Genomic DNA, 26,829 nt, shown 5'->3' with positions numbered 1-26,829 from the left:
TACAAGTATGAGTCTGTTTAACAGAACAGAAGAAACAATTCTTAGCGGACATATGCAATCTTTTAAGGAGCTTTCATGAGTGACCGAGGCTCAGCGAAACAAAGAGACACAACAGGACACAGAGTGAAACAACGGAGCTTAAAGATCACTGAGGACCCTGGGCATGCCTAACTCTAATCCTCTTTTTTACAGTCGTGTTACCATTGCAAGTTGGCTAGTAGATACTGTCTCTTATCTCCACCCATCCCCTCCTTTCCCTTTCTCTACTCACACTCCATATCACCCTGCTAACTGTTCCCCCATGTCTCTAAGGTCTTGTTAGGGATTCCCAGTTGTTCGCAGACATTTTCAAAAGGACTCTCCTCTTAATAGGCCACGGTCCATCCTTCTACTCTACGATTTGTCCTATTCTCTCTGCCTCACTCTCGTCTTTCGAAAGGCACAGGGAATGCGAAATATATCCATCTACATTTAATTCCATTTAATAATTCTTACATGGTATTTCTTAAACCATAAAAAATCTCTCTGTCCTAAGCATATTTTCTAACGCTCACATTTTACAGTCCTCCATAAGACGTGCCACAAACACTTTCCAGATTATGGGACACATATTGCTGAAGTTTTTACTTAAATACACTCGAGAGAGGAACAGCAACTCTATTGCTCTCTGTGACAGTTTGCTTATAATAGAGTTACACAAAGTTACTTGGCTAGTTTTCTGGGGGGAAGGCTGATGAATAAGCAGAGCTGACAAGACACAGTCGGGCTCAGTGGGAACTCACAATGGGAATTACAGTTCTTGTAAAGCATTATTCAACTCATAAAAGATCATGTGTAAATCTTGGGCTGACAGAAATTCATAATTTGAACCACTATCAATGCCACTGCCAACATGCTTTGTTGCTTACATTACTAAGCAGCCTTGAGATCACAGCTTGATGAATGTAAATCTTCATGTTTAGTGTTGAATGTATTCCATTTTCTAGAAATGTATTCTAAAAATGCTGATCAGACAGACCAATGGAGAAATCTTGATTTTTCTTTTTTAACCACCAAGATTAACCAGCACACAGTTCAAAATGAAGCTTTCTTTCAACAATTCCAACCCTCTTTCAAAAGTAATGTTCCTAGAGAACTAAATTGCATTTACTTACCTTACTTACCAAACATTTTTCTCTATAGCAATAAAACCTTAAAATTTTAAAGAGAGACATTCATCAGGTTGATAATGGCTTTTTGACCTTGAACCCCCATCCTGTCTCATTGCCTTGATCATCTACTCTACACCTATGTCTAGTTTGCCCCAAGTGTATAAATAGTCCTCTTTTCTCCTTTGTCCCTGGGTCTGTTAAATTCCCCAAGTATGTTTGAACTGTACGATCTCGTGGGTGTTTTTGGACTTTGTTTTGACAATTCTCATCTCTGCATCAGCCCTAATAAACGTTAACTCCTGTTTAATCAGCCACAAACACAGTGAAGAAATTTAGTTTAATGACTCAAAGCAGTGAATGGACCCTAGCGAAGACCTTCTAGTTTCAGCTGCCTCTGTTAGGACATCTGCCATAAACACAGCTATGTGTCTAACTCCAGCACCCAGGTGGATTTGTTTAAAAAATGAATTAAACAAATAAATAAATAACTCAGTAGTCATAGAGTTGTTATGAAGGGAGAAACTATCAGCAAAAACAACCTTTTGGTACCAGGTTGAAACATGTTTTTTTAATCCTGAAGGTGCTCAAGTGGCAGTTTTTGGCACTTGCACACACGTTGCCTCTTGGGTAAAACATGTTATCATTTTGATAATGTCATCTCTTTGTTATAAACCACAAAAAGTCTCGGTAAGCATTACTATGTGGAGATTTGCAAAAGACGCTAAACCATTCTGACTCACAAATGTGCCCAAATGCAGACATGGTAAAAGAAAAAGGAAGCGAATTACTCAGTACAGGTTGAACATTATTGGAGTGCAAATATGGATGTAATGCTTTCGAATCAGTGACTCACAGAGGTCACTAACATGAAGATGATACAACAACTTTGCAAGTGTTGTTAGAATATTAGCCTTATTTTGAGAACACATTCTGACTGCACACTTTTAGAGCAAAGAAATTCCACACGTTGGTGTTTTCAGTGCCAACGTGGCTTTGAAGAAGAAAATTTAGCCACCATCAATTTATCATTTATACCTGTGTTTTTCACACTGTTAACATATTTTCCACAAGATAGACCTCATGTCCTAAGTAGAGGAGGCACACTAGAAAAACTGTTTCTAGTCCTACCAATGTAAGACTAAGATTCATGTCACAAAACACCACTGTAACACTGTAGTGTCTATCCCTATCCTTAGGCCCAATTGCTAAAAAAGACTGCATCTCTATTTGTATTGCAAATCCCATACTACAATTCCTGTACTTACACAATCAACAAACCCTAACCCGACTCTAATCAAGCTATGTTTCTGTGTAATAGAAAAATTAACCACAATTTATTGCAGCAATTACAATCAAGAGCGATGTTTCGGTTTAACGGAGGCCTATAATTGATTCCAACAAGCAAAAAGTGAAGAAGCAGCTCCGAGTGCTGGAGTGAATTGAGAAGTGCAGACTCTTGCGGTGAATTAAAATAGTAAGTATTTTAAATGAAGTGTGAAGAAATAAAAATGTGCGTGTGTGTGTGCGTGCATGCTCTAGATTAGCATGAGTTGAGTTCTGAGCACCTCATTCACCACAATTAGTTTGTGGCGGTCTAAAACCAGGAAAACAGGCAAGGAGTAATTGGATTTAAATTAGACATGTTCTCTGCTCATAGCTACCTAATGTAACGTGGAGCACAGTCCTCTTACTCTTCCTTCGACTTCTTCCCTTTATCTCATTTACCAACCCTCAATCTCTTCCCACTCCTGATGCTTATATAACCCACCCAGCTGACTCCATCATGCACTTTACCCCTTACTTGCATTATACCCATTCCCTTCCAGTTCATTTGGTGTTTTTACGTGTCATCTTGTACATTATCTGTTTTAGATCATGTTTTCTACTTTTCCTTGTTCTTGCTACCAGAAATGAATTACTTTAAAGGAACAGATCAAAGAATGTGTACCAAGAAAGTGTCGAGGTTTTTATTATTTCATAGGTTTTAAAACATTTCACAGAACAGAATCATTTCTCTTAAGAGTTTTTAAATGATCTTTTATTAGCTAATGACTCTGTGGACAGCATTATTTTAAGGCTTTAGATCTAACCAGTTTCACAGGGTTCTATTCTATTACTTTGCCAGGTATCAATTCTGTGCTGATGATTTCCAAATCTACCTGCTCCTAAAAGTATTACATATTTTTGTCAAGTGACATTAAAGTCTGAATGACCTTAATTTTTTTTTTTTTACTTTAATGAGAAGTATGAATTACAATAATAAAAACCAATTAGTTCCAGCGATGATCCAAAACTGGACCTGTGTCCAATGTCTCCAAAGGTTGATTCTGTTGATCTGGACGTAGCGTTTTTAGTTTCCATTATAAATAAGCTTGGTGTGAAAATGGGCTGTAACTTAAAGACTGAACAAACAATTCTTAATTCATTTGTTCAATTAGGTTTTTACCAACTAAGGCTTCTAAGGTCAAGCACTTCTTATTTATTATTAACTTTTGGAAAGTTATACATGCTTTTATTACTAAGAGCCATTTCGTTCGTGACCGACACAACACTACTTTTGTCAACTTTTTAAAAAAAAATAAAATTGGATTGGATTGTTAAATTGGATGCTCAAATTAGACATGGCTAAAGTTTCAAGCCATATTTAAGCATATGATAAAGTAACCCCTGTAAAGCCAAAACTAAGGCTTTACGTTCAGAGTTATTTAGTACGTCAGCACTAAATCCACACCCATCTGCTGCTCAATCCCTCTGTTTAAAAAATGTAACCAATCAGAAGGAAAGCTATGTTAAAAGTAAGTGGAAAGGCGCTAAAAAAAGCTGGTTTCTAACAGCAGTGAAGGGCTTCACAAAGGTTCACTATAAAATAAGCATTATTCTAAACACTGAACCATTAAACTGGAACAGTTTGCAGCCGAGAGTGAAGTGGTGGGAATGAGAATCAGCACCTCCAAATCTGGGGGCATGGTCCTCAGCCGGAAAATGGGTGGAATGTCCAGTCCGGGTCAGGGACGAGTTCCTGCCCCAAGTGGAGGAGTTTAAGTATCTCGGGGTCTTGTTCACGAGTGACGGGAGAAGGGAGCGGGAGATTGATGGTCCATCATGTTGAAGAGAGAGCTGAGTATAAAGCGAAGCCCTCAATTTACCAGTAGTTCTACACCCCTACCCTCAACTATGGTCACAACCTGTGGGTAGTGACCAAATGAACAAGATCGCGGATACAAGCGACGGAAATGAGCTTCCTCCGAAGGGTGGCTGGCCTCTGCCTTAGAGATAGGGTGAGAAGTTCAGCCATCCAGGAGGGACTCAGAGTAGAGCCGCTGCTCCTCCACATTGGAAGGAGCCAGTTGAGGTGGTTCAGTCATCTCATAAGGCGGCCTCCTGGGCGCCTCCTGGGTGAGGTGTTCTGGGCATGTCCCAGCCAGGAGGAAGCCCCAGGTCAAGCTGGAGAGATTATATCTCTCGGTTGGCCTGGGAACGCCTTGGTGTTACCCCGGACAAGCTGGAGGAGGTGGCTGGGGAGAGGGAGAGGTGTGGGCTTCTCTGTTTATGCTGCTGATTAAATTGCTGATTAAATTTCTTGATAATCAATTAACAGGCAAACTGCTTGAGCACAGTTTTATTTTTTCTTAATTTCTTCCTTTTCCCTTCCTCTAGTTTGTAATCACATCACGTACATGTGAACTTTTGTCCTCACTTATTTATCTTATATTTGCATGTGAAACTGTGTATCTCCCAGAATGTGTTTATGTGCTCCAAGTGTTGCTTGTGAACAAACTGTATCAGAAAGTCCGTGAGTGTATTTTACATCTGCTGTAGGCAGTGATGCCATTCCTCTCAAAGTGTGATGTCTCATCTCCAAAAATAGGTTTATGTGCATGTTTATTGTTGTGCAGGACCATCAAATCTCATCCTGGCTGAGACAGCTTCTACTGCCACTAAAGTTGGCTCTTGCCACTATATCTGGACACACACAGATACTATGTGCACACACACTCTGTCCTCTGCCTCATTTACTCCCTCTCAGCCTCCCCCTTCATCTCACTCTGAAGGCTCATTAGAACAAAATCTGTATCTGACGTGTCACTCAAACAGACTCCAGGAGTCTTTGTTTCTTTGCTTCTAAAAGCACAAATGCACAGTTATACTGTAAACTGTTCCATCTTTACATTCAGTATCTAACAAGATACCAGTGAAGCCTCTTTTTTTCTATTCCATGTCTTCGAGATAAAAAATAAATACATAAAATTTCCTCGACTATAATGTTTCTACTTCTTTTCTGTATTCTTTTTAACCATATTACTGTTTTCAGTCCAAAGAACATTTTATTCTTTTACTCTAAGTGGTGTAGTGCTGATCACTTACTGCCTCACAACAAGAAGGCTCCTGGTTCACCTCTCTGTATAAAGTCTGTGTGTTTTCTGTGCACGCTGAAGTTTATTTGTGTGTGTATGTAGCAGCTACACTGATCCATCATAGTCATCATGAAATGAAAGAAAACAAGAGGAGGACATTTCCGAGTGTTGGATTGATTTTTGAATCACAGTGTAATTTGACAGTGCATTTGCGGAGCTTCTCGATTATCTCATCTCCTTAACTTTTTCCCCACCGGGCATTTTTGTCAATGAAAAACTTGAAGTGTGCTGAAGAGCACAGGAGTGACAGCTGAGTCATTTTACACAAGAAAAACAAACAAACAGGGACAAATTTCTCATACGTCACTACACAAGGGCTCGTCTGTGAGATGGCCTCCTCATGCGCGATTACAATACGAGGCTACAATTTAGCCTACATAGTCACTGCTGCTGCCAGCATTTATCCACCCACCCGGTGGGGTGACCATGATACCCCATCAGCCTTACGTGGCTAAGGGGTAAAAAATGGTGACAGAAAGAGAAGCTGGAATTGCACAGGAGGAAATGACACCACCGAATGGGCCGATCACAGCTGCACTGACATGACGTGGTTACCATTCTGAGGGGCTGCAGCGTAAAATCAATGAGCAATAAAAACTAAATTTTTCATGACCAACTTTCTCATTTAAATGAACCCAACTTGAAAATAAACCTGTCTTTATTATTGATGTGACCATTTCTCCTGACTGAGACAGTACCCCATCAGAGAAATCACTGTCATTACCCTGAATATAACATGGCTGAGCATGTGACAGTACACAGTGTACATCAGCCTTAATAATACATCCATCCTGATAATGGCTCCATCCAGCTCGGTCCTGATCTGTGTCTCTCTGCGGGGATCTGGAATGGCTTGATGTTACTGCAGCCACTGCCTGATACTGCACAACTCATCTATATTTCAGTAGGGCAGTGTGGAGTGTGTGTGTGTGTGTGTGAGAAAAGACAGGGCGAGAGATGGAGTGGACAATCACTGCTTTAATTTAGTAGTCTAATTCTGGTTGCAAGCTGGGCAAATAAGTGAATTTAAAGAGAAGTGTTATAGTGAGAGCTGTGAATCTGTGCTGGAGCCCTTTCTTTGTTGAGTTTCACTTACTCAACAAGCTTGTAAAGATTCTTTTTACAATTTAACCCAGCGGTCCCCAACCCCCGGGCCTCGGACCGGTACCGGTCCGTGAGTCGTTTGGTCCCAGGCCACGAGAGTTGAGGCTCAGGTGTGAAATGTATGGTTTTCAGGGTTTTTATCGGTTTTCAGCGTTATTTTATCGTTAACTCGGTTTTCCTTGGTCTTTTCACGTGTGTTATGAATAAATCTTCTTTTTTTCGGTACCGGTACTAGTTTTATTTTGTTGTATTTATCCGCGACACCTTAAAGGCCGGTCCATGAAAATATTGTCGGGCATAAACCGGTCCGTGGTGCAAAAAAGGTTGGAGACCGCTGATTCAACCCACAAAGTGACAAAAGCAGCAGAAAGCTACAACACCAAGGAGCTTTCCTGTGGATGCACTCTGGACCTTAACATCCATAACAGACAGTGACTGTCTCCGACCTCACCCTCTCAAAGTCAAAGCCACGCAGAAATTTTTCTTCCATGCTGTCAAGATGTTCTGAGATAGAGGCTGGCACCAAATCACAGGCATGTGTGAAAGCATGGCCTTTTTAAGTCAACTCAGATCTGACCACATCAGACGTAAAGGCAAATAGTCACATGAAATTTTCAATTTCATTACACCCCCCCCCCCCACAGAATGACACAGAATACTAGAAACTAGTATTTTCACCTGAGATTTTTTATGTATTTTTTTGATAAACAAGTTACAGTAAGTAAAAGGTCTCTTTTATCTACATTCTGTTACTGGCTCATCTTCTAGCTTTGTTTCCTTTTGTGTCAAAATTTTCTAAAAAAGACATTTTTTTAACGCTCACAAATTGGAAACCTCTGGTGCTTGTTTGACAATCTTTTAGGTTTTACTCTAACATGTTCAGTTTACAAAGAAAGCAGGTTAAAGGCACTCCCACACTGGATTTTCACCACGGGTAACCTGCCATTATATACAATTTATGCTGTTGTTGTTTTTTTAACATTTATTATATTTAGTGTGAAACACAGAGAAACATTTTTTGTCTGAAAGCACTGAAAAATGTTGGCTAGCCACAGTGAATTTAAGACTGACTCAGACTGACAGCTGTCCAGTTCTTAACTACCAGCCTCCATCAGGGCTAGCAGGAAGACAAGTAAGGCCTTCACCGACTGCAGAGTTAAGATTTAGACCTACTGGGCCTTTCAATGTCAGCAACGGGCTTTAAGGTCAACTAATGCCCCCAAAGAGATAGCTGGGAAGTTATTACACTGAGGAGTGGAAAAGAGAGAAGCTCAGGCTGACCTTTAAAAAACCACACTTAAATCAGCCAACGCCACAGGCGCTGTTCTACGTTGGGCTCACTCTGCTTCTGTGTGTCAGTGTGTGTGCACGTTTAGAAGGTTAGTGCAAATCTGCTGCCTCCTTAAAGACACTGACGCTGGAGTAAATCAGCATGCGTCTACAAAGCTGAAAGCTGATCTTTGCTTTAGCGATTGGTGATATATTTTTCTCAGTTTGTCGAAATGATGCATCACTTTCAATCAAACATGATGTTGAAAGCTTACCTTATACGGGAGGAAGAGGGACTTGACTGCTGCTAGGAGACTTGTGGTATCTGGAGCATCCCTCTGACCACAGATCACAATCTAAAAAAGATAAATAAAAAAAAATAGAAGAGGGAGGGTGAGGAAAAAAAGATTATGTGGATGAAAGGAGAAGGAAGAAAGAGGAAAGAAGTATAATAAGACCAAAGCAATGGGGGGGAAAGGTGACACGTGGGACGAGGAGATGGAGAGGAAGTGATATAGGTCAGTACTGTATTTGTAGCACTAACAAGGGAGGCAGGTGTTTTCTCTGGGATTGCCTTCCCCTGCTTTACTTCTCAGTTTGTTACCCTCGCGCTGTTACCCTGACCTGTCACCCTGTCATCTATGACAGACAAACCCCTAACTAATCCTGTTTTAGGCTCCTGTTATTCCCTTCTCTCACACGCTTTCAAACTTAAAATTTTCTTTGAGTGTTACAGAAACTTTGGGCTAACTCCTGCTGTGCCTGCTAGTTTTGGTGGTTTCAGGCTAAACTGAGGGTGTTAATATTTCAAAGCAGTTACATAACTGAACAGCTGAAATAATCCCTTAAATGCACAAGTCCTGTTTAAAAACAGGGGGAAATGATTAAGAGTCTGTGTGTCCAGGGATTAGATGTGCAGGGAGCTTAGAGAGGTGCTGTCCTCAGATGACCTACGGGCCATGAAATGGGGTGAAAAATATGTATCAACAAATTAGCTGCTTGCTTAAGGAGGACTCTTGTAAACAAATGTTTATCCAAACAGGGTTTATATGATGGGCGCTGAGCTTCCAAGTTAATAATGAAAAAGTAGCAGCGGGAGGAGAAACAGCACAGGACATAAATATTGTGAATGGTGAGGATATTGAAGGCTACTTGGCTCTAACTCCACTTTCATTAGTCAGTAAATTACACACACAGCCACTTTGTTCACAGTCTAACTCATGATTATTACTGGGATCGAGGTTTACCAATGAAGCTAAAGAAATACAACATTGTTTAAAAAAATTCTTATTTTTTTAATTACTGCAAAACTTTCATACATTCCAGTTTCATTATATATAAAGTGAAAGATTTTTCATCCTTCATTTGATTTAGAACACTTCCTCAGCTTAAGGATGTGCGTGACTACTTGACTAGATGACTAACTGTCGCTGCTGGTTGGTACCAGACATTCTGCTCATTTAATCTAATTGTTAACATTTCAATCGATGCCAGCAATTTATTGTGTCGTAAAGGTTATGCATCCATGAGCCACCAGATGGAGCTGCAGCCCCAAGATCGCTGTAGAAACCCCCATAAATCTGTAAATCTAGGCTTGATCCTTTATTTAAGTCACTGCTAGTCAAGCTGGTTTGATAGTCTGATCGGACAAAGGAGGGAGAAAGGTTTCACCCACCACAGCAGGGCTGTAACTAAAGATTATTCATGTAGTGATCTAATTTGCCTTTTTCTTTAACTTTCTAAAACGGACCCATTCAGACCTGGCGTCACAGCTCCAAGGTGCGGGCGCTAATCACTCACTGCGGTAGTGCTGTTGTGGGAGGAAAGCTCCACTTTGCACAATCTACATTTAATGTTTATCTTAATCTCTCATTTCCATTTTCTTCCGTCCTCCTTGTTTTGCGGTCAGTTACAAAAACACATTTACGTGGTACTAGCGTCTGATGCGTCGACAATAAATTTCTGCGCAGGCGATGTCATCGATTATGCTGAGGAATAGTTGCAGCCCTACACCACACGCACACTCCTGTGCAGCCCCTCATTTAGTCGACTAAGAAATTAGTTGCCAGGAGCTGAGATCAATCAAAAACTGATTTACAATACAAAAACAACTTCTGAACACAATGTTACTTATTACTTTAAAAGCAGACACAAATGTGATATAAAAACAAAATGGACTTGACTGAACTAAAAAGCTCCCTGCTATCTTTTTTCATTAAATGAAAAATCGTTTTGATTTCAGGGAACAAAAATCGTAACTTTTTTTTTTTTTTGTTCAGTAAAAGATGTTTAACAGTGATAACGTAAATGTGGGTCACAAACTGATCCAGGTGGGCCGCGCAGCATAATTTACAATAAATACCTAAAAAAATATATTTGATTCTTACAAACAAATTACATTTCAAGTGCACAGAAAAGCATCGTTTTAAAAGTCACACCTTTTAGACTTTTATACAACTTAATCCTGTTTGATAACTTTATAAAATTAGATGCACTTATTATTTAACCCTACAGGATAAAATCCTTTAGGATTGGTTTCAAAATCAACACATTTTTATTTTAAAAGTTTTGGGATTCTAAAGAACTTCTGAGGGTTTAAGGGGTTTCAAAATAACTTATTTTTCATTATTATTATTATTATTATTATTATTATTCAGGTTTTCAGACCATTTCCTGATCTTGAACTCATCTCACATTTCATAGTAACCAGGAAACTTAATTTGGAAAGAAAAACTAAGATTAAAACAAATGAATGACAAAACACGCACAGGAAACGTTTCATTTTTCATTTGTGAGACGATCAGAGTGACTAAAAGTTTTGTGTGTCCCATTTCAAACTGTGCCGTGGAAGTTTAGGAATGGCTGAAACACAATACAGTAAAGTACAGTACAGTAGGGCTGCTTGCTGTGAGGAATAGTATACGTTATCTCTGTCTTTCACTTTTTGCAATATTTGTTATTATAAAAAAAGTTAACAAACAGACATGACTTTAGGCTCTGGTTGCTTCATGGCATCTGTAGTTTGACCAACTAAAGAGAGAACTTTATTACCCAAATATGCAAACATCATCAATCAATAAAACTTTATTTGCAGTGCTGTGGAGAGATGTAGTGGAATAGTTTCATACTGATTCACGTTCACTTTACTGCATGGTTACTGAGTATACAAGAGAATCAGTTAAATCTGTTTCACCAGCTTCTTGTTCAGCTTTTGTTTCTGCTATGCCACATCATTTTCTTCAGTTTTTGTTTACCGCTAAATGCAAATTGCATGACAAACTGTGTTTGCACAATACATCATTCAAGCAGAAACCTTTGCCTTTAGTGGGTGGATGCAAAAATCAATTTGGGCTGGCAGCCTCGCAAACACCTGCTCTCCAAGCCAACCTGGCTTTTAGGACAACTGTCTTTGGCTAACACCAATCAACAGTGGCACTTTAAATGCGTAATATTAAATCAAGACTACTTTGACTATCCTACCAATACCAATTGTAAAGTATTATCTGGTTGTCATAGTAACTAAAACCCACCAGTAGCCCTGATTCCTACATGCAAAACTCAAAAGACTTTAATAACCGGTGAACTCACAGGACAACATAAATCCTTCTGGTGCCTGAACTTGTTCCCCTTCATGATCATGTGTGTTAGTTTCAAACTCACCTGTTTAAGTGTGTAGTGCTGGGCCATAAGAGCTCGCACCATTTCAGGCAAGGCTATGGGAACAGTGGTCAGACGGTCAGAGAATGCCGTCAGTAGCTGCTGGGACTTCTGGAGCCACTCCTGTCTTCCAGTGTAGTGGGACAGACGAAGGAGGTTGAACGCTGAGACTGAGTTAGCACTGGGCTCAGCTCCATCCTGATCTGAGACGCAAAGACAAACAAAAGATGCTCAACAGTTACAGTCTAAGACCTTGAATATACTCTGAATCAAGAAAACAGAGGAGTTATTTAAATGAAACCGAGTATAAAGTTATAGTCACACTAAAACCGTGGTCAGAGATTTCAGCATGAGCATATTTATTGCACAATTGTGCAAAGAATTTGCAAACTCACTGGCTTTGAACGACTCCTCTGAAGATACACTTCAGTTGTTTGGAGACAGGCTGCTTTTCACCAGGCAACGTGCAATAAAAATACTCACAGCAACTACTTGCAAATTGTTCACCGATAGCAAAAAACTTCAATGCAATTACCAGGCGACCAGTGATTATTCCTAGTTACAGAGATGTTGCCATCCTATTTTTACTCTAGTGTGACTGAGCCATAAGACGGGGATTAGGACTTGATACAAAACAGACTCACTCACAACACAACTCATTTATTGTTATCTGAAACAAGGTCCTGGGAAGGTGCACAAAAAACAATAATCAACTTAAGCATTATTTTGTCTTTTAGATATTCTTCACTAAAGTTGGCTTCAATTTTTGCCCAGTGACTGCATTGAAGTCTTTTGCTGCCGGTGACCGACTGAAACTGAATGTTTGAACATTCAGTTGTGGAAACACAGGTATTGCCCACTAAGTTCAGCAAATTGTCCTCTTTTTTTTGTTTGTTTGTTTAAAATGCCAACATCAATCAACAAAAGCTTCTTTTTTATTTTTCAATTTTATTTTTAATGAAAAAAATCATTTTAAAAAAATAATAAAAAATGAATGCAGGTTTAGGAAATTTCATGCTTAATTTTTCAGACTCAGATTATGCTCAGTGTTTTATAAACTCTATGGCATAGCAATGCGTTGTACGTTATTTTTAACTAATGTGATTTGTCTAAACATGAACAAACATTAAAAGTTTCGCTTTTAAATCCAGAATGATGCCATGCTTGTAATCCAAATGTGGATGCAATGCCTTTCTGTGTGATGTGATGGACACAACAGATAACCCTATGAATGGCTCTGTTCAGTGACTGGTCCTTATCATTCATATCAGTGTCTAATGAGAACCTGGAAGGTGATGTTCCCATAACCTCTGCCCTTGCTACATGATTGCTTCTCAGGCCTGAGTTCTGTGTTTCTGAATGTGTGTGAGTGTGCTTTTTATTGTCCAACACAATTTACTCTTTAAGTTAAACTGCACATTTTGAGCAAAACCTGGAAATGTAGAGTTGTAGAGTTCTGACTTCTAAGTATTTACAGCAAAATGGCCCTACACAGCCACACAGCTGTCCTGTACACTGCATATTCAATATGTTTTATAATGAGCACGAATTACCATCATCCATGCGTGACTGAAATGCAGAAATACTTTGATTTGCATGTTTCTGGACTCCACAGCAAGGAAGTTTCAGCACACACACACACTGTAAACACACACAGAGGTTTAACCTGAGAGTCTGTTTGCTTTCAACATTTCACATCTCATCTCTTAAGGATCCCCATGGAAGGAGGGCAGATGAAGGCGTGACAGTACTGCTTCCAAACAGACACACACATAGAAAACTTGCTGTCAGCACAGAAACACACACTCACTGCAGTAAAGCACTACTTAAGACTTTTATCAGTTTTTTAAAGTCTACAAAAACAGCTGAAGCAGTCTCAAGTTGATGTATCCTGTATTTTTCTGTCTTTTTAAATGGGAATACATCTGACAATGCACTGTGACCACGAGAGACAAAAAGTGTTTTCACAAACAACTGATTTTCAACTACAAAACAAAGACGGATATTGTGCATAATTGCAACCTTAGTCTTCAAAAACAAATACACACAAGGGAGGCTGAGGCGAGGGGATGTAGAGTGGCAGCATAGTGGGGTAATCCGTCTTGCGGTGACAGGCCACGCTGCTGGGACCGGCGTCCACACTGCAGCGGGTGTAGCGTCACTAATGGGCTTCAACCCCACACAGCGCCGCCACCATAATGGCTCCGTCAATCCTCTCAGATGAGAGAGCTCTCACGTGTCAGCTTCGATAAACACACACAGATGCAGGTGTGACGGCGCGCAGGGACAAGCGCTCCAAAACACACAAGCTCAGGCTGCCATCATCTCTGATCTGTCCCACATTTCATAATAAAAATAACAATCACCAAAAGATCTGCATTTCCAACTGAAAAATGATGAATCCTGTCATGGAGGAAAAGAAAAGATGTAACGTGAGATCCATTTGGAAGGGAGAAAGACGAGCCTACTGACTGTATTAGTAAGGAGAAAAAAAATTAACTGAGTCGAGATGACAAAAGAGTTATGAATAAAAATACAAGTGGGAGTAGGAAGCTGTTGAAATAGATGGTCCCTGTCAGACAGAGCAGCTTGGGAGCAAAAACAAATAGGCAACTACATCCAAATTGGAATCTACAGCCTGGCAGATCAAAGGTGCATGTCAGCACGTAGACAAAGTGTCAGTTTCTCTGACATGCCACCAGCCATCAGTTACAGAAGTGGATTGGCAACTGAAGAAAGGCTGGAGTGCACATCCAGGCCAGGACCATTTATTTTTATATCCCCAGTCCTTTGGTACAAAAAAAAATCTCCTTTTTCTACAGATTTGCAACATTAAAGAAGTTCTTGAGGAAAAGTTTTTTTGTTTTTTACGAGCTAAGCAAAAAGTATAGACCAGGGATCGGCAACCTGCGGCTCCGGAGCCGCATGCGGCTCTTTAGTCCTTGTACTGCGGCTCCGCGTGGTCTGGGAAAATAAATTAGAAGTATTTAGCTGAAGTGTGTTTTATTTGTGATTAGTTATTTTTTTAACTTGTAGTTCTAAATTGGAAGATTATTGTGATATTGAAATATAAAATAAAATTATATTTTATTATTTTTTCATCGCTCAAAATAAGCGTCACACTTGCGGAAGCCGGTATACCCGCCGAAGCGCCGTGCATTTATCGAGACTTTCAACCCCAGGTAGGCCAATTATGGATCTTCGGATCCACATTATGTCAGCAGCTGTTCTCCACCATGAACTATGTTAAAAACAAACACCGCTCACGCCTCACAGATGACAGCTTACAGTCCTGCGTAAAGATGAAAGTGACTTAATAAAGCCCCGATTTTCAGACGCTGTGCGCGGAGGTTCAGGAGCGGAAGTCCCATTGTAAACATACCACGCAGACCCGACGATGTTTCCATGAACGTGCTTTTCAGCATCTCTTTATTGACCACTTTTCACACACGGTTGCTGTACGCATACAGCCGGCTGTAGCTTTTCAGCTCACAGCCCGACACACACCAACACAACAGCCGAGAGCACAGACGTTAAGGCGGCGAGGCGAGATTGCGGGTGCCGCTCAGGTGCGTCCGCCTCCCCTGCAGCGGCGCTGCAGACGATGCCCCGCCACACACAATAACCAGGTAAAATACATATTTAGGCAGAATTTTGCAAATATCTATTTTTCATCTTTTAGCAGCATAGTGCTTTTATTCCAATTGTTTTTTCAAAGTCAGGTCAAGGCTCCAAAAGCCCAAAGGCGATATAAGGGGGCCTCACAACAGTTTTTGTTTGCTGGATCATTTTAGTTCAGCTGGGTGTCTTTCCTTTTGTTATATTTCTTTAAGAGTTCAAAATGTGTTAATTACATAAATAAAATGTAATTTTCTCTGTAGCACTTCATGGATTTCATAAGCAACACACCTTAGTTGAAGCATAAAGGTAAAAAACAAAACAAAATAATATATGCAGTGTTATCTTCATTTTAGATGTCAAAAAGTATTTGCGGCTCCCAGTGTTTCTTTTGCGTGGAAACCGGGTCCAAGTGGCTCTTTGGGTGTTAAAGGTTGCAGACCCCTGGTATAGACCATTATATTTTCAGACACTGTACAGAATATGTATATATGCGGATGGGTTTCTTGGACATTTGTTTATATTTAACGGCGCAGCGAGTCTCTTTACAGAAACTCTTTAAATCTTTTAGCTTTCTTGGCTAACAGATTAGCTACCTGCTTAGCTACCTGAAGCTTGAGCTCCTTCCACAGACGTTTACAGGACTGAGGTCTGGAGACTGGCTAGCCTTGTTTGGAAGAACAGATATGTTGAGTGTGACCCAAAGAACATATCTGTTCTTCCAAACATGGCAGGTTAGGTTGATGTGAGTGAGTTTCATCTGACCGCAGCACTTATTCCAAGCCTTCTCTGAATTATTTAGCTGTTCAATGGGAAAGTTAAGATTTGGTCTTGCCGACCATGGCGGACAGACTGGAATGGAAGAAACTAATTCTGTGGACAGGTGTGCTTTACACACATAACACATTGAGATCAGGAGTATCTGTAATTGACTGATTGTTTGTAACGTGGCACACAACCAATCAGTGGGAACCAGAATTCTGGCTGGGCTGTAGGGAATCAAGTACTTCACTTTCACTTAATGAGACGCAAATCTATTTATAACTTTTATGTAATGTGTTTTTTCTGAACTTTTGGTTAATATTCCGTCTCACTTAATTAAAATGAAACCATCATAAAAAATAGAGACTGTTCATTTCTTAGTAAATGAGCAAACTTACAAATTCAGCAAGTGACCAAATAATATTTTCCCGCACTCTAAGTAACAGCTAAGAAGGCACTAATATTTTAATCACCAAAACTAAGCACAAACTTCTGGGATGGCCAGCAACCCATAATAGTAGTTACATAATTCATTTAAAAATTCTCCAACAGCACACACACTAAGGGGGGGGGGGGGGGGGGGGGTCAGTAGACACTATAACTGTCTGTCTTGGGACACCTATCAGTCAAAGTGACTGTGCCCCGAACGTGACTATCCAGCTGGAAAAGTTGGAAAAATTCACCCAATTCAGGATTGAATCTCTGAAACAGCAGGCTGTCAGTCTGTCTGCACAGTGCTACTTCTTCTACTTCTATAGTAATACACTGTTTCATCACTACCTTTTACATAAGAAGATTTTAATTAGCAAAACTTTAGGCATCTAAAGGAATTATTTCTACAAAACTCCAAACTTTCCACTGCAGGAAAGGTTTAAGTTCTTAGTGGAAAACAAGGTTAGACAACATTTTTCATTTTTAGTGGCCATTCGTGTACCTTGTTCAATCTATTTCTAACCTTTTTAATCATTCAATTTATTCTCTACAGTTATATGCCAATTTTAGATTAGATCAGATATTTTCAGTGCATTTGTGATAAATAACGAACAAACACATAAATACTGGCCTTACACAGCTTGTCCACTAGGGGCCTGGCCCAAATGTCCCACATCTCATCACAGCTCCATCAATCACTTATATTATGTTAGATATTGCTGAAAATATTGTCCTCAAAGGTTTCCTGCACCATGCTGATGCTAGTCTAATGCAATGCCACCTGTTTTGTCATTTACCAGGTTCAAAATCATTGTAAAGCTGAGGCACAGGACCAGGTCAAAGACAAGACTTCAGTCACTGGGAAATCAGTAGGATTGTTTCTGGGTTGGGTTTCATTTCCTCAAGCAGAAAACAGATTTTTATTTATCGAATAGCCTGAAACAAAACAACACTCTAGTACTGTTTGTAAGGAAAACTATTTGCGGCCCAATTGTGCTTATATTTGTAATCAACATGAAAAGGCCCATACTGAGGAAGGAAAAGAAACAAACCCTACAAGGCTAAAAGGTAAGTACGAGGGCAGCAAGGAAGAACATGTAATAATTGGAAAAGAATGAAGATGTAAGCAAGATGAGAGCAGGCAGAAGCAGAAGGTGGGTTTGAGATTCCCACTGCAGATTGTCGTCCTGTTCCAGCCTGTCAGGAGCAGATGGACTGAGAGACAGAAAGAAGACATATTTGACAGGCCTGGTGATCAAAGTAGCCGAAGAATCAGAGCATCAGTCTTTGAGTGCTTTCAAGTTGAAGAGGTTCAGCTTGAATGAGTGAGGCTTTTACAGTGCTGAAGGTAGATAGGAGGAGGTCAATACTCCTATGCTCCCCTCTTTTATCCTCCAGCTATTCATCAGTCTATCCACCAATCTGTGCCTTCTTGCCTTTTCACTAACATTTAAAGTGTAGCAATAGAGGGAGACTGACAGAGAGGCTTCCATCGTGTTAAGATCCAAATCGATCAATAAGGTGGAAGATATACATAGGCGAGAAAGAGATGGACGGTACATGAAAAGATGAGCAATTAATGATTACGCTCATCCAGTAACTCAGCATCCATTCATGCCTCCTCTGTTTGTTTAACTCAGTGTGGTCAACTTCTGCCAATTTCCAATTCTGCAGACACATCTCAAACTTAGTATTTATTCATCTCTCTGAGCTACATCCTCACACTTTGCCTGAGCCGCAGCGGTATTCTGCAGTAGTGCTATTAATCTTTCACCTGTTTGTCAATCCAACCTGCATCTTTAAACACACTTGCCACATGCCCCACAGTAGCAGCACCAGTTTGTTATTTATGTTCTAACAGCTCAACAGAACTTCCAATATTACAGCAGATGTGTGTACATGCCTGTAGCACTTTCGGCCTGTTGCTTAGTCGACTGGCATCATTTTCTGATGTCACATTTGACTCCATGTGTATCCAAAGCTTGAACCCTTCTCAGTTTGTTAATCACTTGACTTATTTTTCTACTGCTTGACAGGAGCAGCTGGAAGCTTAAAAAAAAACATTACATGACTGCTTAACAAAATTACCCTAAGTTTTCTACAGACATTTGTGAGCCCAGGAGAATGGACGTTAAAGACTTTTCCTGATCACCTCTGTGCTCATCTAACAACACAATCACTGCATTCGAGCACTCGTGCTCCTTTCAGTTACTAATCTGGGCAAATCTTCAGGTCTAATATCAAAACTGTTGTTCCTTGAAGACCCACTTAAAGCTATTCAAGACCACAGACTTCCATTTAACACACTTTTGACTCCATGGCTAATTTGCCTCTTTGTATAAACTGTATATTATCCATAGGACTTAAGGTCAGAGGAGCTGACTATAGGGTTCATATAGTGGTTATAGATCGGTCGGTGTGTGTGTGTGTGTGTGTGTGTGTGTGTGTGTGTGTGTGTGTGTGTGTGTGTGTGTGTGTGTGAGATCATTAAGGTAGCTACATTATATCTCTTATATGTAGTGTATGTTGAAACTTTACAGAGCAGTTAGATTTCTAGAGGGTTAAAATACAACATTCAAAAACACTAGCAAGTTTTTAAACAGAAGAAGTTAGTTATTCAGTATGAGTCACAAAAAATGCTAAATACAAACTGTGATGTTTTTGTTGGCTTTCATATTTTAGAAACAAAAGACGTATGAATCACTATAGCTCAGAGTACAATCACTCAAATTGTCCGCTCTATGACACTGTAAAATCACACTCCTTGCGGATTCCTAATTGCCACAGGCGACATTACCATCATGCTCTGACATGATGGTAATGTCTTCCAGAGTTATGTATTTAAATTCACTACTAATATTGTAGACACAGGTAAGATAACAGAGATTTCAGATATCTAAGTAGTTTATTTTCATTTTATAAGAAAGAAATCATGTTTGCCTCAACACCCATGCTGAGATGATCTACCAATCTATCAGCACCTACATTTCCACTCCAGGTACCTATTCTGTCCCTGAAACTTCAAAGAAAGAAAAGGTTCCTTTACACTGTTGTTCATATGTGATTCCACTTCAGTCTGAAGAACCTCAGAGATTAGGCAAATTAGTTCACTGATGTAGAAACAGCTATTCTGACAAGACTTTCTAAAAACATGGCAAACCAGACGTTCCAGCTGTGTAAGCCTCTCTTGTCTTGCTCAAACAGAGCAATCAAAAGCTGTGCTTGGGCCAGATTTAAATGTTATCTTTATAAAAAGTAAGTTATCCTAACAAAAAGAAGTCACCACTCACACATCCCTAAACTTCCAGAATGTGCCAACCCCCCTGAGCAGGGACTTTGCTGGGGGTAAGATATTGTAGTTCTTATTGAAGTTAAGTGCATTGAGCATCTTCAAATGTTCCTCTGGTAAAAAAAAAAAAAGCAGCTAATGCATCCATCCCTCACCCTCTTTCAGCTGCAGCAGTACTGTGCTGTCAGTGGGATCACTGCAGAAGTAGCCTCCGCCCTGATCATCCCAGAACAACACGTCCTGCCTCAGCTGCAGCTCCTCAGCCCACTGCAGCCACTCTGTTTGTAGCGTGGCCTCGTACAGGTCCAGCAAACCACATATGATGAAGGCATAGTCATCCAGGAAGCCAGAGATAGACGGAGATCTGCAGAGCGCAGAGGGAGAAAGTGAAAATCAGAGGAGCAGGAGAGGAGAGTGGGAATCAGGACAATTTTCATTAAGAATTTATTGATCGATGCGTTGACATGAGTTACTTTTAGTGAACTAGTTTTGCTTTGTTTTTTTTCTCCATTCCATGCTTTACTTTTTTATACTGCCTGAGGAAGACAAACAGCCAGATGCTAAAGAAATGTGGAGGGACTGCCTTACAAAGGCATTACAAAGAGCCTGAAGGAGATACTTGGGACAATCCACGACTACATTATAATACACATAGTTAGCTGAGTATAATCACTTCCTGAAGCATTTTTCTCAATGTGTAATTATTCATCTGTGTTTCTATAGTAAAGGCAAAGACATTCGCATAGGCACACAACTGCATACATAAGATGTCTGACGTTTGAAGTAACTCTTTTTCCTCCTCCACTTCATTCAGACGAGTTCTTTTGTCCTACCAATTTCTCCCAATTTTACAAATCATTCTCTGTCAGTGAAATTGATTCTGATTTATTGTTCAAGACTTGTCCTTCACAATGTTGCTACTGAGTCGCTGCAAATCAGCTTCTAAATTCGAGGGTTATTCCACCCCGTGCTACTTTTCCCCTCCAATTCTTATGACGGCACCCCGTCTGAGTGAGTGCATGGGGACAGACAGTGACAGGAGGCCAGACAGTGCTGTGACATGAGAGGCTGATGGCTGGCAGTCAAGAGGCTAAAAACAGGAGGTGCACTTGGAGAAGATAAAGTGCATGACTTTAAGGTCATGGAGAGGTGAGGAGTCAGAGAGCAGCTTTTCTTCCCCAGAAAAAAGGTTGATTCATGAGCCAACTCATACACAGAGCAAAAGCACTTGTTCTAGCCAACTCAACTCAGTATAGGACTCTGCAAAAGTCCTGACCCACCCCCTCTTTTCTTTTGTTTCCATGGAGCCAGAATTTCTTGTTATTTTTAAATTGGCCTTAAGCAAAAGTTCTGAGGCTTTCTGAAGTGGCTTTGGCCACTTTATTCACTCGTTTCAGTCCCTGTAAACTTACAATTATCATATAGATTATTATGTAAAATCTGAGGCCATGGTTCTCAGCCGGAAAAGGGTGGAGTGCCCACTCCGGGTCGGGGATGAGTTCCTGCCCCAAGTGGAAGAGTTCAAGGTTCTCGGGGTCTTGTTCGCGAGTGATGGGAGAAGGGAGCCGGAGATCGACAGATGGATTGGTGCTGCGGCCGCAGTGATGCAGCTGGTCGAGCTACGTCCCTACCCTCAACTATGGCCACGAGCTGTGGGTAGTGACCGAAAGAACGAGATCGCGGATACAAGCGGCAGAAATGAGCTTCCTCCGAAGGGTGGCTGGCCTCTCCCTTAGAGATAGGGTGAGAAGTTCAGCCATCCGCGAGGGGCTCAGAGTACAGCTGCTGCTCCTCCACATTGGAAGGAGCCAGCTGAGGTGGTTCAGGCATCTGACAAGGATGCCTCCTGAGCGCCTCCTGGGTGAAGTTTTCCAGGCATGTCCCACCAGGAGGAGGCCCTGATCTATGTTTACACATAGCAAATAAATGATTTTTCTTATATTTTCTATATAATTAAAGGAATGTGATTTCTTTTTTTGTCAACAAGGAGGCCGTTGTTTTTTGAGTTTGAAACATAAATAATTCCTTCCAGCAACTTGATGTAAGTAAGTATCCAAAACATACAAGTTTCATTTATATAATTTTTAAGGGATCTTATACCTGTTTTCACTCTTGTATACTTTTCATACAAGTTTCACACAAGACATAAATCTTATAAAGTTTGTATCTATATATCTTTTCCATATGGGGTACACGTACTGGAAAATTATTTACTAGGACTCACCTATCACGCGACTGGAGAGCGCAAACTCCGCCATTGTCGTTTTCCATCAAACACTCGTTAAAACAGCAACCTACAGGTATGTTAGCGCACTCATCCCTGACTGTCCGAGGGAAGGGCGGGGTCACACGTTGAAACAGACGCAAGGCAGCCCAGGCGGGGAAATTTTTCTTTTACATTTTGCGACTCATATTATTTCTCTATCTGATAAGAAAACTATTCAATCAGATAGTTATTTGTGGTGAATGAAATACAGTTACACTTTCAAGCACTTTTAAGCGCCACATCTAAAAATTCAAGCACTTTTCAAACCTTGAAAAGACAACATTAAAATTCAAGCATTTTCAAGTATTTCAAGCACCCGTACGAACCCTGTTACAAGTCCTTTAAGATGCCCAGACAAATATTCCTTGAGATTGATAAAGAAATTATAAGAAATCTTGACCATAAGAATTCAAGCTGTGCTGAAGAATAAATCTGGTCATTCCAGTTATTGCTTGACAGAACTGTGAAAACTCGTTTTTTGCCTCATATTCTGTACTTCCATTTATGCTTGCACGTTTCAGTAAATCGCTGCATTCATTTCCCACTTTCCTTACAAAATATAAAGAAATTTTACACTGGCTTAATACTTTTGCACAGTACTGAGCTTATAAAGCAGATATATATACAGTAGGGGTGCAACGATATTCGTATCAATATTGAACCGTTCGATACAGTGCTTTCGGTTCGGTACGCATATGTATCGAACAATACAACATTTGTAATTTATTTTATCAACTTTCCTTCTGACGATGCTGTCTGTGTGGAGCGCTCAGTGAATCTGCGTTCGACTACTCCGCCTAGGCTGCACTGTCGAGCGCAGATCCACTGAGCGCTCAACACAGACAGCATAGTCAGAAGGAAGAGCGCAGGGCAAGCTAGCGAGACAGAAGTTAAGCTCTCCTTGCAAGATGGACCTCCCCCACCCTCATTCAGATCTGGCGTTTGGAATTATTTTGGTTTTCATGTGACGTATGACCCTGAAGGTAAGCGAGTCATGGACTAAAGTAAAACAGTATGTTGGATGTGCCATGCAATGCTTAATTAACTAGTGTGTTAGCGCAGTTAGCTCGTTAACGTGTTGGCCGTCTAGCCCCATGCACGGGGCGATCGGCGGTAGCTCGTTAACGGAGATTTGCCGTGTTGTGGCGTTAAGGTCATTTCAACGAGATTAACCTGAAAGCACTAGTGGGAACACAACGAATATGACTGCACATTTACGCCGACATCATCCTAGTGCAAAGACAAGTGGAAGCAGACAAAAAAAAAGCAAGCATGCTACTAACTTTAGTCGAGTCATTTAGACAGCCGTTAGCACAGGATTCTCCTTATGCTGCTGAGAATATAGCCCAGAAGAAGCGGATAGTATAGCTTTTATTTTGGAAAGAGACATTTCTCTGTAATAAACTCTCTTTTCCAAAGATGAGTGATTCCTCAATCAGATACAGGGCTTGCAAAATCGCTAGCCCGACGTCCCGGAGCTAGCGATCTTTCCAGTCGGGCTACAAAAATCTCTCTGCCCTGCCCGTCGGGCTATTGTAGGAAAAATATATGTCAATGCTTTTGCATTCTTTCAGAAATGTAGCTGGGTAATTATGTCATTGGCATCGGTGAGCCACTGTCAATATGTGACATATTGAAATCGCGTTTGAATTTGCGCTTGTTTTTTTGCTTTCACTTTGCAATGACAGCACTGATCTGTGAGTGATGATAATTTGTGCACCAATTCCTCTGACATCGTCTTATTAATCGTTAGCTTACTATGCAAACATGACAAGTGAAATCTCCCGCAGCAAGCTTAAACATGTGAGAGGTTGATCGCGCAGAGAATCGCTGAAATTATGTGAGTGCGTGTGTAAAAGTAGCAGGATTTATATTTCAGTTCTGCTGAGCCAAATAAGACAGGTCGGGGTGAAGAAGTGACAGCCAAAGAAAAGCTTACCACAAAACGGAGAAGTTATGACAAATGAGACTATAAGGCAAAAAGAAAGTGCAGCTTTATGGTTTCATGGACAAAAGAATTTCTGTGGCTGCAATATGACGAGCTAAATAACCAGGGGTGCACATAAGTGGTCCGCAGGTGCGCATTCTGAGTCATTAATAAAACAATGTAGCTAACCCTAACAGAAGCCTATGATACTCTGCAGACCCTTGAAATTAATTTGAATGCCCTCATCTAATTGCTCTTTATGCGCCAGCCCATCAGCGTGTGTGGGATTGTGTATAAAACTGTAATTGAACGGCAGTGAGGTGGAAAAAGAATAACTGCTTATGACACTATTAGAGTGCAGTCAAAATCACATTTGATTATTGGCTCAAAAAGTTTGAATTTGCATTACTACATATTATTGTGATCTTTGGAAAAACAAGCAAACAGACCCACACAGTAATGACAGGCTCATGCTTAAAAAGCCAGATTCATTTTAGCACAAGAAAATAACATTTAATTTAAACTGCAACAGTCATTGAATGAAAACAAACCATCCTTAAAACTAACATCATTAAAAATCAAATCAAATTGGTGGGCATTGGGGGGGTGGGGCTTGGAGCCTATCCCAGCTACCATAGTGCGACGGGCAGAGTACACCCTGGACAGGTCGCGAGCCTGATGCAAGGCTAACATTAAACTAAAACAAAATAAAATAAATTAGGGGGCTCCACTATAGGTCAGCTGGTTGACCAGGCAATACATATGCCCCAACAAGGGTCTGGGCTCCATTTCTCCCCACACAATTTCATCTGGCCCCACCCTTTCTTCCTACTTTGGATAGTACAGAGTAGACTGCAGTCTAATAATTCTACAATGCCAAAAAAGAAATCTTAAAAAAACAACTAATTGAGAAGTTATCTCTGCTAAGTGTAGTGCTGAAGAGGCTACAGCAGCAGCCTGAGTAATGAGTCAACATCACCAGTGACCCACTTGCCATGGCTATACTGGATCCATTGTCATGCCTTCCTTTGGTTCCTAAAGACCTTGGTGATACTCTTCATGATCAGCTCCTCAACATTACCACGGCCTATTAACCCAGTTAGCCCGAGCACCTACTATTCCTCCTGGTAAATTAGCGCACGGCCCATATGTGCCTGGCCTGGTGTGACAGAGTGATTTACCAATGTACAGAAAGTAAACCAGCCCTGAGAAAAGGGCTTTGGTAAGCACTCTCAGTGCCGACCCCATCTTGAATTGGAACATTATGAATGAGAGACAGGCTGTGGAAGACAGAGGCTCGTGGTGTCTATCTGTTTATATGTGTGTTTAAAATTGCATGCATTTCATGCTGTGATGTGGGCTTCCTGGCATATTTTTCTGCTGATTCGGCCATACTGCATACTCACTCATTCGTAGTAACTAGGACATAGGGCTAGCCAACAGAACGGGGACACCTGGAGTGATGGTGTAGAATCAACAAGAGACTCTGTTCGTTCCGCTGTGTTTGTCACACTGATGAGAAATTCTGTTTGTATTTGGTCGTCTTGGCCATTTCAACACAAAAACCAGAGCTTAAGCTTAACAGTATTAGCTTAACTCTGTGCCATCTTCCACTTCATGTTAGGCTTAACTGTAAAAGGTTAAAAATCAAACACGGCACCCCGTAAAAGAAAACAGTCATTCTAAGACAAAACAGATTTTGTACTGTTGCTATGTAGGCTGAAAAAAACTCATCACGAGTCATTCAACAGGCGTCTTTAACCCAGTTAACACAGGGCCAGTCTTGTCTCAGATAGACAAAATGATAGAAACTAAAAGAGAAAAACTAATTACTGACCTGCAGCATGTAAATGTGGCTTTGCTATAACCAGGTTACTAGAATGCATGTGAACATGTTCTCTGATTTCTCAGAGTAACCTGATTTATCCAGATATAACCGTTTCCTGTTTGCATATAAACAGCCATTTCAGTACAGAACTACTGCGTACCGCTCCTCTACTACAAAGTGGAAAAAAAACCATTTTCCACATCCTATTTAACAATGTCACACAGTACAAAAGGGACAAAGCTGTCTGTCATTTGGCATTGAGAAGCTCAAGATTATAACCTCATATCATCTCAATCATCAACATCTGGAAAAATTCTGGTGTGGAGGATCATCCCTTGCAATTAGGCCTGGGTCTCCAGTTCTAACAGGACAGTCTTCAAAGACCACACAGTCATCAGCCTGAAGGTAGAAAGACTGAGATTCTAGACCACAGAGTGAGAGATTAGAAACCTGACGTTATGATGTGACGTCTAAAGGCCCCTGAGAGAACTTCCAGCGGAAACAACCAGAACTCTGATGTGTTCCAGCAAACTCAAACTTTTTCTGGCAACGCGTTGATTACAACTCGGCCACCTTGGGAACTCTGTCTGCCACCCAAAAATGAAAATCAAGTTGAAGGATCACCGCTGGAGAAGATCCAGTAGATGAAGGCACAAGTGTCCACTAAAACCTAAAAATAGCAAAATGCTCAAAACAGTCTAGAGGCACAACAACAGGAATATGTTAAAGGAGAAATCAACCAAACCCAAAATCAGCTAAGGCTTTTCATTTTTGTGGGCCCAAATACTGGATCAGACCTTATAAATCTAGCAAACACTTCAAGAAAGCGAAGGAAACTCAGACAAATACAGGAGTATTTCCTTTGTGGTCTTCTGCTTTCTCATAAGAACTAAAACATTCAACAACTCTCTCGGCCGAGGAGGACTCAATTTAGCACAACTTGTTTAGTGCAGTGGGTTCAGCAAACCTTTACTTTCCATAAATCATATTCATTTCATTTTGGTTTCACTCCATAACCTTCCCGCCTCACCTGCAATGACTCTATGCCCTACCCGTGAGGCTCGCTAAACTTCAGGAAAAAAGCACACATGCAGTGTCTCTGAGAGAATTT

General features: G+C 40.6%; 2 protein-coding genes across 2 annotated transcripts in view; one reads left to right on the top strand and one right to left on the bottom strand.

Moving 5' to 3' along the window:
- Window positions 1-26,829, bottom strand: part of spata20 (spermatogenesis associated 20) — a 53,146-nt gene that overhangs the window by 15,432 nt on the left and 10,885 nt on the right. Inside the window, exons 13-15 of the mRNA XM_086302842.1 lie at window positions 19,853-20,061; window positions 11,600-11,799; window positions 8,215-8,295 (exon numbers count right to left, since the gene is read on the bottom strand). Of these exons, the coding sequence (XP_086158968.1) occupies window positions 8,215-8,295; window positions 11,600-11,799; window positions 19,853-20,061 (490 nt within the window). The remainder of the gene's footprint in view (window positions 1-8,214; window positions 8,296-11,599; window positions 11,800-19,852; window positions 20,062-26,829) is intronic.
- The window catches only part of LOC147322880 (uncharacterized), a 92,466-nt gene continuing 88,495 nt past the window's right edge, over window positions 22,859-26,829 (top strand). The window contains exon 1 of the mRNA XM_086302847.1: window positions 22,859-22,946. The gene's annotated coding sequence lies outside the window, so the exon portion shown is untranslated. The remainder of the gene's footprint in view (window positions 22,947-26,829) is intronic.

The sequence above is a fragment of the Aulonocara sp. 'chitande type north' Nkhata Bay genome, linkage group LG8 (assembly GCF_057382095.1).
Source record: "Aulonocara sp. 'chitande type north' Nkhata Bay isolate Kocher_YH1m ecotype deep benthic linkage group LG8, A_spYH_male_GT1.1, whole genome shotgun sequence".
Lineage (NCBI taxonomy): Eukaryota > Metazoa > Chordata > Actinopteri > Cichliformes > Cichlidae > Aulonocara > Aulonocara sp. 'chitande type north' Nkhata Bay.
Note: the sequence above shows the minus strand (reverse complement) of the source record. Positions and strands in the feature narration are given on the sequence as shown.